We start from the raw sequence: 19803 nt of genomic DNA, 5'->3' as shown, positions 1-19803 counted from the left end.
AAACTACAGCTGAATCTATTGTTTCCTGACTCCATAGGATAAAACTGGAGTAGAAATTGTAAGTGGTGGAGCTGGAGAAGGCTGCACTCTCTCTGCAGTTGATATTTCATGAATTAGTTTTATGCTTGTTCAGATATCTTTTAAAATTACCTGAACTAATATATGTGAAGTAGTAGTATACTAAATAGTCCACAAGGTCACATAAGAAATGTATGGTATAACACATGTAATCTGCATAAACCCAAACTGTGTCACTTGCACAGTGTTCGAAGGAGTGCTGGTAGGGACTGTCCTGAGCCGATAGTGGAGGCTGTTGGTTTTGGCAGCCACACAGTAATAGAAATCATCCGGCTCAAGCTGTTACTGTTAGGAGGTATTATGTTACGTTTGTCCCACTTTCCAAATGGTGATGTCAGATGTGCATATAAATAAGCTCCCCAGCCATCTAACTGTTTTCAGGTAAAATTGTGCTTCCTTGAATACACAGCTGAGAGGAGAGTGATTCATGAGCTGATTCAGGGGTGCATCAGATGCCTTTCTTTGAGAGCAGCCACATTTGTCAGCAGGGAGGGGCAGGTAGCTGGGTGGTGATGGCTTCAGTTGTCTGATTTTTATCTGCAGCTAGAGTCTGTCAGCACCTTATGTTAGTTTGCTCAGTCTAAGGATAAAACTCAGGTCAATATGTGACAAATGTACTTTTGTGTGTTTAAGTGCAATGTGCCTAACACTGTAGCACACCTTGATGCTTGGTAAACATCACAGTTTAAAACTCTGCTTAAGAAAGGGCTAATATCGTTGTAGCGTAGACAAGTCTGAAGTTGTTGGATTTTTAATTCCATGGATTTCTAGGGATAATGATCTGGTAATAAAAAGAAGTTCGATGCTTTGGAGAAATGTGGATGATACTGAACTTACATCTTCAGTTTACTTTCATGGGGGGACTGAATTCTACTGTATGCTTGTAATCAAAACTTTTTATGGAATTCAGGTTGTACCTTATCTTTTTGTTAGTGAAAGGGCTAAATAGCTAGCCATAGTCCCTTGTTACTAGATTAGCCACTGGCTATTAGTCATAGCCATTTTTTTATCATACCCAGTGGAGGTCAGACAAATTTGAAGCACTCTTGTAATTGCATTTAACTGTATGTTACAATAGCATACCATATTTCACATCTTTTTTTCGTTTCTAGTCAAAAGTATAGTTATTCCTTATGCTTCCTTTTGACGTGTTTTTTCCTCACAAAAGTAAAGTTGTTTCAGTGATGTCTTTATAAAATAACAGCTGAAATTTAACTCAAATTTGCCTTTCTGATGTCCCTGTTTGTTTTTTTAATGCGTATCAATATTTCATAATATTACATCATTTTGATGTATACATAGCTAAAAATAAACTGCCGTTGTAGAGCTCTTCATGTGCTGTTTCATACTGCTCATGCTCATCCCATAGGCAGCAACAGTGTGGGGATGATGTTATCACTGCTATAACAGGGGGTTTTTGTTGCATCATGAAATTACTGAAGTTGTCTTTTATCGTTTCCTAATTTTGGTCAGCAGTTGCAAACCTGAAATGATATTATATCTTTTCATCTTCTTTACACTTCAAACTTTTTAGTTATTTTATTTAAAAAACATCTCAAGGATAATACAAGCTTGTAATTATAGACGGGAAGCTGAAGAAAGGTCTCCAGCAATCCTTTTGTCCTCCTCCCACCTTTTCTGGGGCAGGAGGAAGTATAGAGGGAATACTCTGGCAGATGTTCTATTGCTCCCTAGTAATTATTTTAAACAACTGAGAAGTTTCTTAGCTTGATCATGTTTAATGTGTAAATTCTTATGATGCCATGTGGCAGAAGGCTTTGCTGAGGGAATGCAGAACTGGGCAGAAATCCTGGAAAAGATGAGCAGCTGCTTACAAGAAGGATACTGCTGCTGAAAAGGTGCTGGTAAAACTGTATGTGTTTGATTTTACAAAATTTGATAGTCTAGAAGGGCATGAGATTTGATTAAAGCTACTTGGAATCATTGTCAACTTCAGATTTTGCCATTGGTCTTTTTAGTAGCTTTCCAAACCTGAAAAGATTTGGAGGTTCATTTGATGAAACATTTTTATCACAAAGATTTATGTCCAATAAGCTACTCCAGTTGAGCAGTATCTAGCTCTTTTAGGCCCTGTGTCTATTACTTCATATCATTGTCCTGTTTTTACAGATGCCACTTAAAAGTAGAATCACCTATACAAAATTGGTTGGCCTATGGCAAAGCATGGGTTTGATATTTCTGCTGGTTTATTGTTTTTATTTTCTTTTCACTCTCTTCACAGTTTTTCTAGTGAAATGGAGCTAGTTCTTAATGCTTAGAGAGCAGTCATAACAGGGCTGGGGAAGGAAGCCAGGAATATGATGCTTACCTTCACCTGACTATTCTATTATGCCATTATAGTAACTTTATGCCGTAGGGAGGGAAATTAGCAGGGTTTTCTCAAAGCTTCTCTATCTCATCTGTTACAATTTATAATCTTCCCCTGTTTCCCTTGAAAGTACATGTAATTTCATTTCTCCTTCACCTCCTCTTAATCTTTTTCATGTGAAAAGTTCTGTCTGTGCTTTCTGACAGGGTCAGCTACTGCAGGCACATTACAGCCAGTGTGGCCTCCCTTCCCTGACGCTGTGCACACTGCCAGCAGATTTCTTCCCAAAGCCTTCTTGTCCTCTGCTCTTTGGCTGACATGTGATTTATTTTCATGTAGGATCTGATTTGCTAAATTTTTGAAATTTATTTTCTAACTTTGGGTAATTTAATTTTGATTTGTTTTCTGGGTGTTCTTTCCCCCTTGTTATAAGCCTAGTGCATTAAATAGAGAGTAAAGAGTTCTCCCAATCTCCACTTTAGCTCCTAAATCAATGTCCTCTTTCCACGATATCTCACTGGTTTTTATAGTCTTAAATCCCTTTCTTCATTTTTTTTGGTCTTTTCAAATTCTTTTTGTGTCTTTCTATAGCATGATGAAAGACTTCTGAGATTATGTTGATAGAATGCAGCTTGATACACACAGTTCTAAAGGTACTTATATTTTCTTTTTAAAAGCCATATCTTTTCTCTAATGGCCACAGTATGTTGTTTTTAAATCATGCATGTGTAAAAACTAGCTGCCCAGAAATGTAGTTAGTTGCTTGTCTATCTTGCATAAGTTTGCTGTATTTCATCTGGTATGCCCCTGCGCCCTGGAGCTTAAAACTTCTAAAAATATTTAATAATGCCTTCCATATCTTTCCCAAAGGAAGCTACCCAGAAGAAATATTCAGATTACTTGGGGCATGAATTAAAGTCTCTGGTCCATTAAAAAACCCCAAAACAACACCCTCCAAACTACCAGACAAGCTCAGTTGCATATTTGGTGGTGAAGACAGAGGGCAGCTTGCACAAGTAATGCAAAAACTGGATATGGGCTCTATTCCGTATTCATATTATCAATCTGAGTGCAGCACAGCTTGTGTAAGGCATGGATTTCAGACTGTTAGGAGAAATGACTGTTGAACTACTTTGGGATCTGACATCAGCAGTTCAGTGTGTCCTGGATTACCATTGTCCCTCATCAGCTGGCAGGTACTGCTCCCTCTGCAGCCTGCTAACTTGAGGAATCTTGGAAATACATTGTTGATGACAGTACAGCATCAGCCAGTTTATTTCAAGTGTATTACTCAGAAACCAGTAACTAACAATTTAAAACTTAACTGCTCACTGATCATCTTCAGGTAGTCCTTAAAGAAAGTGTTTTATGTGGTTTGTTCCTTGTGTCACAATCTTTCCAGGGGATTGGATGTTGTCACTGGCTTAATGCTTTCTATGCTACTTAAGGATTTACTCTTTTCCCCATCTGTTGCAAAGCATGGCTGTTACATGTGAGCAGAAAACACTGAAGATTTATTTTTAGATTCTTGTTTGAAATTTATTTCTGAGAAGGTTTGCGCTTTTGTAGAAATGACCTCTGCCTCTTGGTAGAAGATTGCACTGGTCTGAAGAAGAATCTTCAAAATATGTCCTGAGCTTATATGACACTGAGGTAGCCTGATTTCAGAATATTGAGTACTTAAAGAAAGGGATTAGCACCATATGCTGGTCTTAGCTGCAAACCTAATGTCTTTTTTTGTGGAAGTACACTGTTTTGAATTTAAAGCTAGGTTTTCAAAAAACTTGTTGTTTTAACAAGATACTATACACTGTAGAAGTCAAAAGGAAGGGTAAAGGAAATAGCAAATCCCATCATTATATGCTGTAATAATTCATAATCGTAGAATGCTTTGAGTTTAAAGACCATATAGTCCATGGCACACACACCGTACACACATACCCAGTTGCCATGGTCAGGGACATCCTTTACTAGATCAAGTTGCTCAGAGCCAACCTGATGGTGGCCTTTAGAACTATTCAAATTCATGTACAGTGTTGAAGGCTCTGAGGTAAGAAAGAGTAACATGTGGCTGATTATTTAGAAAAATGGTGATTTGCTTGCCCATGTATTGCGTAATACAGATACCACATTGCTTTCCATAATGAACTTTCTGCAGTCTTAGAAGTCCCTACCCTGTGTCTCTTGAAAAGATACACAGTATGTTAATTGCTGGGCATTTATCGTCCCAGAAGTTATTTCCATTCAAAATACTAGAAATACAATAAGCTCTACTGAGTTTATGCAGTATTTGAAAAGGCTGGTTAATCCACAGTGGAGGATCAGGTTTTATCTCCTCTAAACCCCAGACCACCAGCAGGGACTATACATACTCCAGGCATTTTTTGATACTTAATACCTGAATACAGTTGATACTGAGGTAGTTTTTTTTAGCCTTCCTATAAAAAAATAATTTCTCTTCCAATATGCTGAACATATTTTTAGTATCTGTGTCTGTTTTATATAAGATTAGAGTTTGAGTTGTTTTATTATGTATTTTGCAACAGCATTCTCATTGAGTAATTTGTTAGATTTGTAATTTGTTAAAAGGAGACCTGTTGGTTTAATTTCTTTTTTAATTCTAATATTCCAAAACTCTCTTCCTTCTGCCATTAAAGCAATTTGCAATAATTATCTTCAGTGACTGAGATGGGTATTTTCCAACAGGCAATCTGATCTTTGGGCTTTATCTGTATTCATCATGCCCATTTGTTGTCTTCTTTTATCTTCGTGTATGTTCTAATAGCTTTACCTTACACTTATGAAAAGCAAAAGGAAAATGCTTATAAATTCTTTATGACTATTGTATGGGTTATTCTAAAATGTTTTCTGAAGGAGTGACACTTCATCTGTCATTCTGCTTTCCTCTTGCTTTATCAGAATTAGTGTTAAGCTAGAGGCCATCTGTGTAGCATTCAGTGATTCTCTGGCTGTGTCTGTATTAGTGAATTAAATGTGTCTGAGGCTAATTGACATAACACAGCTCACACCTGTAGTCCTAGCCCCAAACAGGGTAGTTATATCCAAAGTTAATTCTGGGACTGGTCCCCTTACCAAGGATGGCTCCTTGAGTGATGCCTTCAAATTGCTTGAAAGAATGCTAATTGGCCTGGACAGAAGTTGTTTTAGGCACTTCTCTAACAGTTCAGTGGTACAGGCAGTTCATTTCCATGCACAGGAATGCTCACAGCACTGTTGATTTTACTGGTATAGATGTGTAGCCTCTAGAACTTTAGACAGTGCAATCGATATGTTACCTCTTTATCATAATTTCTAAATTTACGCTCGGCTGCATTCTCAGAATGCACTGGGATACATATTGTTAGGGTATCAAAAAATGTAAAATTAGTCATTATTATTATTTTACTTTACGTGTGGGTAGCTCTGTATTAATTCAAAGCATACAGATATTTTTGGGTTGAGTGTTTCTATGAAGATCCAATTGCAATTGTTTTTACAAAGTGATTTCTGGGAAGATTTTGAGACAATGTACTCGCTCCTAAGGCTCTTACTCAGATTTTTTTTTTTATTCCATTCTTATATTTTTCATGAATATTTGATTTATCTGGTGGAGTGTTCAACAATTAATTAATGTTCATATTTTTGTTTGATTTACCACATAAATAAGGGCATGTAAACTAGTACATGTATGTCGATTATGTGGTCAGAATGTGGAATACAGTTTGGCAGAGAAATTGTAAATAAATTTAATTGCAGGAAAAGATTGGTTTGTGATGAAGGCAGAAAAGTGCAAATATGAAAGTGGCCAAATCTTGTGCAGAAAGTAATGGTGAAATTACACATAGCTCTGTGTTAGCATTACACCTGTGTGAGGTGAAAAAATGGCATGGCAACAGTTTTTAGTAAGTGATCATAGATTCAATAAATTTAAGAAACAGACTGCAAGCATTAGGAATCAGTAAATTCTATATTTTTATTCTGGGTTTTATGGTTCTGGGGTTTTTTAGTAACTGTTGAATAACACTGAAAGAAATATTGTTGAAATGTTTACCATGGTGGCTAGAGCAATTGCCAAAATCCAGAAAAGCTGTTTCTAGGCTGCTGTTTTCATGAGATTTAAACCTACAGTTACTGTGCTGTTGTATAATGTCCTTCTGATTTCCAGGCTTGCTACGGGAACCTATTGACCCTTCTTGTGAAAGCTCTGCCAGAATGTAGCAAAGAGTATGGATTGGTAATAGGCTGGGGGGGAAAGGGCCATTGTCCAATAACTAAGATAGTACTTTGACTGTGTATAGTCTGGACTTCCACACCTCATTCCAGAAGCAGCTGACATGTTTTTTGTCGGTGGTGTTCAATTAATATCCATAAGAATAATTCTGTTGGCATACTTACAGTGAAAACACAAATATGAGGTGTTAGAAATTGTTAATATTTTCAATTATTTTTAAAAAATTAAATATTTTTAGTACTTTTAAATATGAAGTGATACAAATTTTTAATAATTTTTATTATTTTTAAGTTCAAAGAATATTATTTCTTATTACTGCAGTTTGAAAGGTATATAATATCCCTAAATTTCAAAAATGTGCAAGACAAGTATTTGCAGTTGAAAAGAAATATGCAAGTCGCCGCAAATGAGCCAGATTCCAGTTTAGCAAAGTCGTCTAAGTGTGTAATTGCAAATGCTTATTGTAATAAGCATGTGATCTATGACCATTCATGTGCTGTGGTATTTTGCCAGATTATGCCTTTGTATGATAAATTTATTCTGCATAGACAAGATAAGGTAAGTGGCTATTACCATCTGTGATAATATAGCGAGCTGTGTTATTTGTAATGGTTTGAGAGGAAGTCAAAGAACTAGGAATTCTTGATGGGATAAATTCAGGGCATTATTTTTGTGAAAATGACTTTGGTGTAATGCTTAGCAGGCACAAAATTAAAGAATTTACTCCTAGTAAATATACAAATAAATATACAAAACCTCCTAGTCAGGTTTCTCTGAAAACAGTAATGTAGTCCCTGAAAGTCTGAAAGTAAACTGTTCTTGTGAAAAAATACTCTCTCTCTATTTGCATATTTGATAATGCAACTGTTAAACTAAAAAAAAACCAGAATCGCTTTCTTAATATTATGTACTACAAGGCCAGTTTGCATCCTGAATTTGGGAAAAACGCCTAAGACAGAATTGCCATAGAAATTTTATGTTTAGTGAGAGCAGCTCTTCAGTTTGTGCTCTGATGGAATGTTGTGTTGTTCTAACAGGCGTTTCTTTCTCTACTTTCTTTTGTGCTACCTGAACACACACACACATAAAAAGTATTCCTCCAATTTACATTTCATAATAGTTAAATAATAAGAGATGTAATGGTCAAATGAAGCTGTACTTGTTTGTAATGAGTGTAGTTTTCTTCATAGAGTAATGAAATATTTGTAGTACTTACATAGGCCAGTTTAACAGCTATTCATGTTCACCATTATGAAGGTTACACAACTTCATACACCATATACATTATATGTGTACTTGTGTATTTGCATTAAAATGTCTTCATATTTGTAGATTCTTGTCTCAGGAAATACTTCTCGAACATGTCATTAATCTCTGGTGTTCAAAGTCTGTAATGCGTTTAATGCTTATGCTTGATTCTAATCTTGGGAGTATCTAGACATAAGCCACTATTTTTTAATGGAAACCCACATCTTTAAAACATGCTCTAAGTTATCACGTTGTGTAGGAATGATAACTTTGTTCAGATTTTTGTTTAAAGTAAGTATGTGTTTTTTCCATATATTTATATATATATAAATGTTTTCTCATTAAATACACTTGATAAATACATCTGTTGGCAAAACACCACCCAGTCCTTGGATATGTTTGTGAAGGAAACCACATAACCAAATTATTTTTATTTTATTGTATTTTATTATTTTACTTTTTGTATTTACCTTGATACTTCACTTAGTGACCTAAATAATGTTCACTGAAGGCAAGTTTTTGTATTCTGTGCAGACTCTGTTTTACAAGACACACTATTTATAACTAATGCTATGTCAGAAGCTGTATTTAGTTGAAAATTTTATTATTACTGTCATAATACATATTGCAGTGTAGAGACATTCATTTGTATTGCTGCCAGCTTTGCAGTGGATACATGAGTAGTTGAAATTGTTATAGTGGCTTACATAATGTGTTGGGATTTGGGATTTGGGTGATGGTCTGAAATAAAGTGGCTCGTGTGGGCAGTAGAATGTTGTGACTGTGCTAGGGGCACACCACACACTGCTTAGTTCAGATTTCCTACATGGGCCTACAGGAGTTCCTGCCTTGTGGTACCATCCGTGTTAGTGCATCTTTGCCATTCAGATACTCTTGTGTTCAGGCACTGTGGAGAAATCTAGACAGTACTGTAGATTATTTCTCAAAATAGAGTAAATTTGGGGTTTTTCAAGAATTTGTGAAAATGTGATGGAGATAAAAAATCTGGAGGGTTCTGATGTTTTGCTTGAAGAGCTAAACTCAGACTGCAACTATAGCTGAGGTTTGATGAGCTGTCATCCTAGATGGAAACAGAGTGACTGTACTATTAGTAAGAGGAATATGTCTGGGAATTCCTTTGTTGAAAAGATTAAGACTGGAGAATTAATACTGTTAGTAATTGTATAGCTCCGATATTCCTGGATGTGAAGCCCAGCAGGTCTGATGAAGCTGCCACTGAAGCAGTAAGAGGTGATGCTGGATTTGGATTGTTTTTGGGAAGCAGTGAGAATGCAGTAGAAGAGTTAGTCCTGTAAAAGAAGTTTGGACCACAGCTGTGGATCACAAGTAGATTCCCTTTAAATAAAAATGAAAAATAAATGAAGACAAGTTTACATAGCACTGTATTTATCTAGAATCTGTTGGAGTTGCTGGTGGTGCAGTTTCTTCAGAGACTGATGTCATCCTCCAGCCACCTCAGTCTTTTGAAACTGCACTCCAGCAAAAGCACTTTTGTTGGTTGTCATATATATTTTCTTATTTCCCTTCTAAGCTGGAGCATTATTAGTATGAAAAAATAGCATCTTAATTTCTTTCCTCTCAATGTTTCTATAGATACTAACAAGGTATTTTCATTGGCTTGAATGATTTATTTTTTTCTTTCAAGCATTGAATCTTTTTCTTCTTGTAATGTCTAACAAAGTGAAACTTGGAGGGTTGCTGATGTTCGTGACTTTTACACTTCTTCCAACAAAGATTAACAAAGATTGCGTTAGAAAATATTCAGAACTTCATGAAGGCATGTATTTGGGTTTCCTCTGTTTGCAGAGGTTTCTTAATAGGATAATAATTTTATAATCAAATTTCAACCAAACTACAAATTGAACTATCTATCATGCAGTCTCGTGTTACAAAATGTGGTACAAAAGATTAACATATTTAAAGGTAATTATATTTTGTATGTGATTATGTATAAAGGACTCAGGCTATTTAATCTGCACAGGGCCTTCTGAGTTTGCTCACAGTTCTCCTGAAGTGTGACAGAATCTGTCAGTGTGGAGGCTGGATGGTGGAACCCTGGTATGGTGTGTATGGTCTGATGGGCCCACATGGGACCTCGTTCCAAACAGGCAGCACAGGCTGGTTGGGACAGTGTCCTGCATGCACAGGGGGACACCTCCAGGTGTTTGAAAAGGACAGCTGTTGGAGCTTTTTATTCGTCTGTCAGGCTGGCCATGTACAGCATTAAGAGTCTTGATTTGTTAGCCTTTCTTATGAGGTGGTCACAATAAACCAGAAATCAAACAAATAGTCCTGAGAATCACATGTGCAGTGTTTCGCTGAAGTCTTATATGAGGTAGTAATTTTCTGAGGTAGACAAGGTGAAGGTGGAAGATGCAAATGTTGTTTTTGAGGGATTCAGCTGTGAGCATCAGTTCTGACAATAATTGGGTTTAACTGTTGTGTTGGAATTCGTGGTGCCCTCAGGGCCAGGTGAAAAAAAAAACAAAACAGCCTAAGAAGACTGACACTGGCAAAACACTCAGACATGAAATCAAACTTGACGCAGTTTGTGGGTGTACACTAAAAGTTTGAGCAGAGCCTTGTAGCAGGTTGTTGTGTTTGCCATTTTCAGAAACTACTTAGGGCAATTCTTGGGACAGGAATTTAGTAAGTGAACATCTATGAGATGAGTAAATGAGTGGTACATTACTTGAGGCAGCTGCAGCAGCAGCTTTGTTAAGTTCTAAGCAGGAGTTCCATTGGAGTGTGTGTGTGGCACCAGTCTCCACTGTGTGTGCCAGCAGCAGCACAGTCAAGCTTAAATGCTTTGGCCCAGCTGAGAAACAGCCTTCTATGGGATTAAAATACTGCCTGCTGTAAAGCTTCATAAATGGACTGGATTTTCAAGTAACTGTATCAGGCATAGATTGAAGCTATAGGACTGCAGTGGTGTTTCTAATAAAGATGGTATCTTTTTGAAAAGATTGCAGCTTTTGATTGGCACCACAAGTTTGTGAATTGTCATGACTTCTTTAGTCCTTGAGTTTAGTGCAAGAGTCATGTTGAACTATATGCAACAATTCTCACTTACAGTCATACAGATTGGAATATTCCATAGTGTGAAACCCTTATTACAGTCAGGATTTTGTCTCATGATTATCTAGGCTCTTGTTAATAGTATTGCAAAGAGGAAGTGAATGAGCAGGAAGAGCATGCCTGTCTTGCATCATAATGGGCGGTGTTCAGGCAGAAATGGTGCAAGGTCATGTTGTCAGTTCCCTACTATTAATGCTGTTAGAAAGATAGTTTCAAGAAGGGTGAGGTGGAAGGCTGTGGTAGGTGGAAACCTGATTGCTCTTCAGCAGAATACAAAGATGAGGAGGGAACTGATAGTTAGACTATGATATAGTTCATGTCTGCATGTTTTGCCAGACATTGGCTTAATATATATTGGGCACATTTATTGTGTCCTGGTAAAGGGAGCCAAAACATCAGCCAGATGTTTTATACTGTTACATAAATCAGTTTCTGGTATACTCTTAAGACCATTCAGGGCTACTGTTCATAGTAAATGATATATGCCCCTAGATGTACCTAGTGTAGGCTTCTTTTTGTTGGTATTTTTTCCCAAATATCCAAAAAGAAGCCTAAAAATCACTGGGCTGAATAAAACCCTCTGTTGTTACTAAGTATTTTTTGCGGACAAAAATATTACTCATCTTTATAGAACTTTTTTCTCATACATTTGAATGGAACAAAGTGACTTGTTGCTGTCAGAAGAACAGAATATGTAATATGTTAATTTGATTTTCAAAGAGATATGATCTTTTGATTTCCAAATCAAGAGATCCTTAAAGTAACCATGAACCAAGAAAACATTGAAGTCACTTGCCCTTCAACAAGTAGCCAGTCTGCACATGTCTGTCTCTGGTTGCTCATGTATTTTCCTATTTTTCAACGCTTGGCGTATCCTGTTGTTCTAGCTGTTCACCAGAGGTGTGTGTGTGTGTGTGTTTTGTTGGTTTTGGGGAGTGGTGGTGGTGGTTTTGTTTGGGGTGTGTAGCTTTTTAAAAACGTATTTATTCTTCCATTTATTTCTTTATTTAAGTTAAACCTCTCTGAACAGAGGAGTGATCCAAGCTGAAAGGCCAGGAGTGGCTATAAATGAGTTTAATTGCATTTTGGTTCATGTGTCCAATGGGTAACACCAGTTCAGAGTGCCATGCTAACAGTGTGGAGCATCTTTCCACATGTGTACAGAAGACAGTTTTCCTTATTACTCCATCTTCACCATGGCTTCAACATAGTACATAAGTGGGCTTTTTAAAGACTTTTTTTAAACATATACATTATTTGTTTTATTGGTAATTTAATTCTGGTCTTTCATTTTGTTAGTTGCTTTAATTCTTTTTTGTACATACTAGCTGCATATTTATTTGCCAGGACCAAATTTTTCAGTTGGTATTGAAACTAAAAGAGAAGTTTAAAAGATGGTTATTGTTGATGCACTACCTGTGACTGTGAAATCAGGGAAGCATTTTGAATTTCTGAAAACCTTTTTCTGTGATCAAAGTATACCTTTCTAACCTATAACTACAGATCCAAGTTGTTTTGAAACATTAGCCTTTGCAACTGATTATAGTATATGAGCATTTGCACAACTGTTTCTCAGTAATAGAAAAGCTGTTTATTATTTTTACATTTCTTGTATATTTAGAGCAAGACGTGTGTTTATGCTAAACTGTTCTGCTGTTTGCGTAGTAGCTGCATGCCAGACTGTTGAGATTAGAATTTAAGACTAGTAAAGCTCATGTACAAGCTAATTTGCAAATTAGCTTCTCCTCTACACTGAAATTCCAGGTCATGCATTCTCTCTGCAGGAAACAAAAGGAATGTTTGGAGGATTGAGGTCTGTACAGCTGTCTGTAACAGTTGGTACTTATGTAGCATAAAGGATTCCTTCTGAAGAGTCTGTTATAGTCTGGTTATTATAGTTGAAATTTAGTGTTACAGTGCTGTTACACTCAATGGATTGACAAATAGTGGAACATCCTCCCTCAATACTAGGAGTATCGTAAAGAGAAAAAAGTGTTTGTGTTAGAGGTGGGGAATGTAATTCTCTTGTTTGGTTTGAGATTTGGGGTTTTTTTGGGGTGGAAGGAGGGCGGGGTTTAGGCTTCATAACTGACGCTTTGGGATTACCAAGGGCTTTATTTTGTTTTGTTTTTGAGTTTTCCCTGGCAAACTTGGATTGTTTGGGGTGAGATAAGAAAGAAGGATTCTTCTTTGAAGAGGTGAAACCTTGGTAAATTGAATAACAACATAAAGAGCTGAGAATTTAGTAAGGTGAAGTTGATCCTTGCATTGACGTAGGGAAAAATTAGATCATCACTTAAAGGTAATTTGAATCCTGGTTTCCTGTGAAATGCTTAATATGACATTTGTGGGAACTTAGTGACAGTTGTCAACACTGAACACATGATGACCATTTTAGTTTGCAGAGGTCTTTTAATATATACCCCAATTTTTCTCAGAGAAGGAAGAAAGGAAGTAGATTCTTGAAATTTGAATCTAAAACTTCAGTGGAACTGTTTTAACACATTTTAATAAAGTAGATATTAACAGAGGAGATAATCTAAGAGATTCATATTTTTCAGCTCGGCTGGAACATGGCTTTAATAAAAAGCATAAGGTTAAGTATGTATTTTCCATATAATACTGTGGAACAACATGAATTATTTTATGATATATACAGCTTTTTTTTTTTATTAAAGATTAAGTAGCTATTAAGTCTTGGTAGAATGGCAAGTCCAGAATAATTTGCAGATTGTATTTTGAGTACCATGTGTGTTTCTGTATAGGGATTTTTACTTCATCTTATTAAATGTTTTTATGAAATTTTATTTCAGTAATGAAACTGTTTTAAGTTCAAGGTTTGACTCAGACCAACTAATACAAGGAAATTAGCTCTAGCCCCAGCATTTATTAGACAAGCTACAGCAGTGTAGCTTCTGCCAGTGTAGAAATGGTATATGTGGTATCCTTGGATATGTACACCTGCTGTTTTCCCCTGCACTAGCTCTAGAATTCATCTGACCCCTGCTCAGTTTGAAAAATGACTGGAAAGCCAATGTAGAATCCTCCTACTTTTCTGAATGAGCTCTCTAAAGAGTGAATGATTGGACAGAAAAAGGAAAGGTCAGGCTGTCTTTGAACTGCTCCTTTTGGTCTTGACCATAAAAGCACAGGCTCTGTTAATTAAAATTTATTGGGTTACAGATTTGATTCATCTGCATATACAGTGTAAGCTAAAGGGAAGTAGTGGGCTAAAAGGGTAAGGAAATGTAGGGGAAGAGAAAACTCAGGATTTAGATTTTAAAACAGTGTTGAGCTATGACTATAAAAGAGTTAAAAACAATTTTAGGTTTTACTTTCTTTGCAGATACTCAGTTGAAACTTAACTCACATAAATGAGGATTTTTAGTTTAAAGATAAAAGCAACCATATTTAAGTGTATTTTTTAGTCTTTTAAAATCCCTAAAAGCAAATGATTGTGCAGGGAAGATTTTTGCTGACTCCTGAACTTACTCAAGAGTTTATGTAATAAGGAGGGGGCTATGGCAGTGGTTCATATAACAATAAAATCTGTAGTACTTGGAATGTGCTGAACTCTAGTCAGACAAGAATGGTATATGCATGTGATACAGTAGAGCATGATTTGCTTCATTAGCTTTGATATCTTTCCTTTCTTCTGAAATGCACCCATTTCTTAAGAAAAAATGTGTTTGCTAACACGTTAAAGGTATGGTTATGTCATTGATACCTCACTTCATGACATAATTACTAACTTAATGAATGTGAAATATTCCTCAGAGATCAGTGGGAATACTGTGTCCTTAAAATCTTTCTGATTTACCATGAGTTAATTACTTCAGTGTCTACTGACAAAAATCATACAAAAGCTTACTCATATAGTAAATATTTTAGCATATACAAAGAAATATAAATGTTTTATTTTCTGATTTTACAGTATTTTTATTATGATTTCATTGACTTGGTACTGTCATTTTTCAGCACAATTAAAATCCGTAAATTAAGGCAGCTTTAATCTTGACTTAATTTCATAAAGGATTTTCAACTACATATCATTTGAAGTTAAGGCTACAGTGGGTATTTTAGGTTGACTTTATATGTTGGAGTGTAGAAAGTTCTGAAAGTTACATTTCTAATGCCAAATTAACTGTCATTGAGATAATTAATTTACCAAGCTGCTGGGCTGTTTACTTTTTGTATATATAACTTGTGTGCTTAAAGTCCACTCTTTGTACAGTATATCAGCTTTTTTTTTTTTTCTTAAGGGGCTCAAAGGGATTTCCAGTAGTTACTAGTTGCAGCTATGGCTCTCAAGTTCTGATCCTGAATTGCTGGTGTACAGTTTCTCTTTAAACAAGGCAAAACCAAAAAAAAAAAATTTCTGGACTTGACCGTGGTATATGGATTGGTAATGTGCACAGAGTCGTTTTTGTGATGCTTTCACCTGCAGAGTTATTTTGGGTAGCAGAAGCTGATTTTGGAAAAACAGGCTTAGTCACAAAGGGGCATAATTTGTTGCAGTTTATCTAAGAATCATTGTTGAAACATGTGAAAAAAATTGTATCTAAAGCAGTAATTACACATATTTACATTTCCTCTGTCACCTCGGTCAGTCTGACTCAGGTGACTTAGCAGTTTGGTTATTGTTTCCAGGAAATCTCCATGTTTCTACAGGTTGCTTCCTGTGACAGTTCTGCTTTTGAAATGAAAGATATAGCTGTACTAAACCCACTTTTTAAATAATTTTATTTCAGTTATCTAGAAAAGTATGAAAAAGTCCATCATTTTGGGGAGGAGGATGATGAGGTACAGCCAGGCAATCCAAAGCCACAACTTCCTATTGGTGCAATTCCAACTTCCTATAACTACCAGCAACACAGCGTGTCAGGTAAATACTTGAGGGTAAAAGTGCTATTTTCTCTGTGTGTGTGTGTGTTAATTTTTATTTTGACAGGCTACAGAAATAGTGCGTAGATAATAAATTTGGAATATTATTTAAAGCATCAAATCTATAGAACACTCAGATGATTAGTTTAATACACTCAAAAACCTTTCCACTGTGAACCACAAGAAAACAAATATTGAAATCCATAAGCTATTTGTCTTCTTTACAAATATTATCCTTGCTAATTAGTAGGGCTGTGTAGTTACTTGTCTTGAAAAAATTACCTTGAAAATTTGGAGTGTGTTTCTTTCAATCTCTCATTTCTCTACAGAGTCAAATACTTGAATTGAGGCTACAATTAGTTAAGCTTTAAATCAGAAGCTGGTGGAATGGATGTGTAATTTGTTGTGTGGAAATTGACTTAAAATTGTACTACAATTCCATTCTGCTTCAATTAAAGATTGTTTTGTAAGCTTTTCTTTGGGAGGATGTGCTGCAGTGTTGCATTGTGGAGGTGGCAAAGGAACTGATATGTAACTAGAAAGTGGAAACAAACATGTAACATATGTAACAGCAAAGTGGAATGGGTTCCACATTTTGGCCAAAAAAAATAATACATTGAATATTGTAAGAGCTTGTTAAAAACTGCAATAAGTTTTAAGCAAACTTTTTCAAAATTCTTACTTCCAGTAATGTTGCCTAATGTATCATTTTAAGATTAATGAGTATAGCTGTGAAAATGTTGTGGTTTTTTTGGTTTTTATTTAGATTATCTTCGTCAAAGCTATGGGCTGTCTATGGACTTAAACTCACCAAATGACTATAATAAGTTGGTGCTTTCACTATTATCTGGACTCCCAAATGAAGTGGACTTTGCAATTAATGTGTGTACTCTCCTTTCAAATGAAAGCAAGCATGTTATGCAGCTTGAAAAGGACCCTAAAATCATCACTTTACTGCTTGCAAATGCCGGGGTGTTTGATGACAGTAAGTATATAACAACGTTTTTGCAACAGAAAGAGTCCATACCTGTTGCAGTGTCTTTCACAACTCAAGATGATTAAACTGTTAATAATTAACTTCACGGTAATAGAGCTAGGTTTCCTCTTTACCTGGTCCATGATTACAGATTTTACCAGATGTTAAATACCTTTTAAGTTAGGAAATTTAAAACTTTATTTAATGGCTTAATGAAATTGTGAAGTTTAGTTGTTCAGGATGCTAAATTTTTAAAGCATTGGATTTTCATCTGCATGTAGTGTATTACTGTTTCCTTTTGAATTTGTAGAACCATGCTGACTTTTCATAATTCCTTTTTAGTGGCAATTACAGATACAAAAATTAAGAAAAGGTAGTAAGAAAACAATGACTTGCTAACATTTTTGTCCTGATACTTCACTGCACATTTAACTGTAGTGAAAAATGCAGACTATAAAACTCAAGGGAGAAAAGTCTTAATCTAATTTTCAGAATTCCTTAATGTGTTAGCTTATAAATGTCAAAAGAGAGTTGATTCCATCAAAATACTAAAGTATGTGAAATAAATTCTTCGGATTTTTTCAGTGTGAAAAAAAAACGCTTCCATGCGTAATTACTCCTTGTTAATGGCTTCCTGTTAAGAGAGGAGCAAAACATAAGTTAACCTAAACCATTGTAAAATCTTAACAGCATAGCTTTTATCTTGGGCTGGTGAGGGGGAAGTATTTACCAGATATATCTGCTGGGGTTTTTTGGTTGTTTCGTGGGGTTTTTTTTGTTTTAAGGTGTTGTTTTTGTGTTTGGTTTTGTTTCTATATGTTTTTGTGGGGGGGTTGTGTTTGTTTGTTTGTTTTAGTGGGGTTTTGTTTGTGGTTGGGTTTTGTTGTTCTGTGGGGTTTTTTTTGGTTGGTGGGTTGTTGGTTTGGGGTTTTTTTATGCTGAAATTCAGAAATTACTCCCATTAAAATGGCTCAAATGAGCCTTTTCACCCAAGCATAATTAAGTCTGATAACATAGATCATATCTTTTTGAGTATAGCTCTCCTTTGCCTGTGTAAGCATAAACATAGTATGGTATGTTAAAGATTCTTTTTTGAAACTCCGGGGAAAAAGCAGTTTTAGCCATTGTATATGGTTTAGTTGTTTTTTTAAATCATTGACATTTTTACATAATGATTTGTAGCTCCCCCCTTCTTCCCCCAGTATTGCATGAGTCCTTCAGCTTCTCTCTTGCTCTCAATTTGTTCATTTTTCAGCGTCCTTCAGATACGGTTAGACCTTGGTCATTTAGTGTTTGCATCTAGTCCAGTCACAAGAACTTTCAAAGTAAAATATTTGAAAGGAAGCTGAAGGCAAACTTACTCCTCCATATGATTCCAGAATGCTTGGTCTCTAGATTTTCCCCCTGTTCTTATGATGAAGCTTCTATTGATTTAGAAATTTGCAAATAATTTGAGTTTTATATTGCTATTTGAGGATTTTTTGGATGTTGTAGGGGTAGACAGTGTTTTCTGTAGTGCTTAACTTGAGGAACAGGTTTATTCCGTAGCTTGTCTGTATTAGTGTTTCTTGAAAAATATTTGAGGTCAAGTTGAGAGGAATGATGAGCATGTAATGAGCTCACTCTTTTAATTCGCTGGGAAAAACTTCATTTTTATATTACATGATTACGTCTTCTGGATAAATCCAGGGAAATATCCTAGCAGCATTAGAAGGATTCATTGGGGCAAATCAGGGGCAGAGACAGCCGGAGTATGTTTGCCTATTTTTGAAGCATGAAACTTCAATTTGAAATACTTACATGGTTTTATAGTATAAATAGTAAAGGTAAATCTGCCAGATTTCATGATTAAATGAATTCTCTAATTAGTAAATTCAGGCATTATGAAAATACTGTCACAGTAATTTCAGGTGGCAATACAAAATAGCTGATTAACTTCATTTAATACAGGTTTTAGATTTCTCTTGTCTATAATTAATGTCTTATAATTGTTATTATTTATAAAGTAGTGCTTTTAGGTAAAATATGTCATCAGCTTCCCTCCTGTCCTCTCCTAAACTTCAAGATGACAGCTGGATTTTAGGTCATGGGGCAACCCCAGAATTTGGGGATTGTATGGGTATATTCAGCTTGGAGAGCTGCCTAAGGCCTTGATTGGGATTCTGTGAATTGAAAGCTGATGTGGTCTTGGAATTGAGATTTGTAGCACTTTCTACAAAATAAGAAAACACGATGAACCAAAATGTTTAACTTAAGTGTGTTATTAGTTCATTACAGAATTATTGCAAGGCAGAGTTTATTTTTGGATTGACTCAGCATTTGAATCAGCTTGACTGCATCTTAGCTGCTTTCAAGGAGTGATGGTTACAAAAGCTGTGGTAGTGGCTCCATCAAACAGCCAAGAACATCCATTACTGGTCTTGGTTAAATATTGAGTTTCAATTGAATGCTGTCAAAATCTTACTATTGTTAAGTTTTTTAGAAAACACAAGTGGGAATTTGTTTAATTACTGCAGTAGTGTTTGTGCTTACACAGTGCACATGGAAAACAGTTCTTGATGTGAGGGTGAAAATAGAACAGTCATCTTGACTCTTGGAAAAGAGCTATGGAAAGGTTTCCCCTGTGGTGTTTTTTTGTTTTTTTTTTTTACAGGATTCACAAACTAGCCCTTTCCTTATGAATTCCTTAGTCTCAGTTTAAACTGTAAAACTGCAATAGCTGTTAATGAAATGACAACAGACATTTCAGCTGTCTGACATAGGCTGTATTTTTTAAGATCAAAAGGAGACACAGGAAGAGTCTATAGTGTTCTTGAATCTTTATTTAGTTTATGGATTAATAAGAGGTTTTTATTATTTTACTAATTTATGCTTTTTGTGCTTAAAGCTTTAGGATCATTTTCTGCTGTATTTGGAGAAGAATGGAAGGAGAAAACTGATAGAGATTTTGTTAAGGTA

General features: G+C 35.7%; 1 protein-coding gene across 2 annotated transcripts in view; it reads left to right on the top strand.

Moving 5' to 3' along the window:
- The window catches only part of ARID2 (AT-rich interaction domain 2), a 93750-nt gene that overhangs the window by 38148 nt on the left and 35799 nt on the right, over nt 1-19803 (top strand). For both annotated transcript variants that reach the window (XM_063396591.1, XM_063396590.1), the window contains 3 exons: nt 15737-15870; nt 16636-16854; nt 19733-19800. In XM_063396591.1, the coding sequence (XP_063252661.1) occupies nt 15737-15870; nt 16636-16854; nt 19733-19800 (421 nt within the window). The remainder of the gene's footprint in view (nt 1-15736; nt 15871-16635; nt 16855-19732; nt 19801-19803) is intronic.

This window comes from Prinia subflava, chromosome 4 (genome assembly GCF_021018805.1).
Source record: "Prinia subflava isolate CZ2003 ecotype Zambia chromosome 4, Cam_Psub_1.2, whole genome shotgun sequence".
Taxonomy (NCBI): Eukaryota; Metazoa; Chordata; class Aves; order Passeriformes; family Cisticolidae; genus Prinia; species Prinia subflava.
The sequence above is the reverse complement of the archived record's forward strand: the minus strand, read 5'-3'. Positions and strand labels throughout refer to the sequence as shown.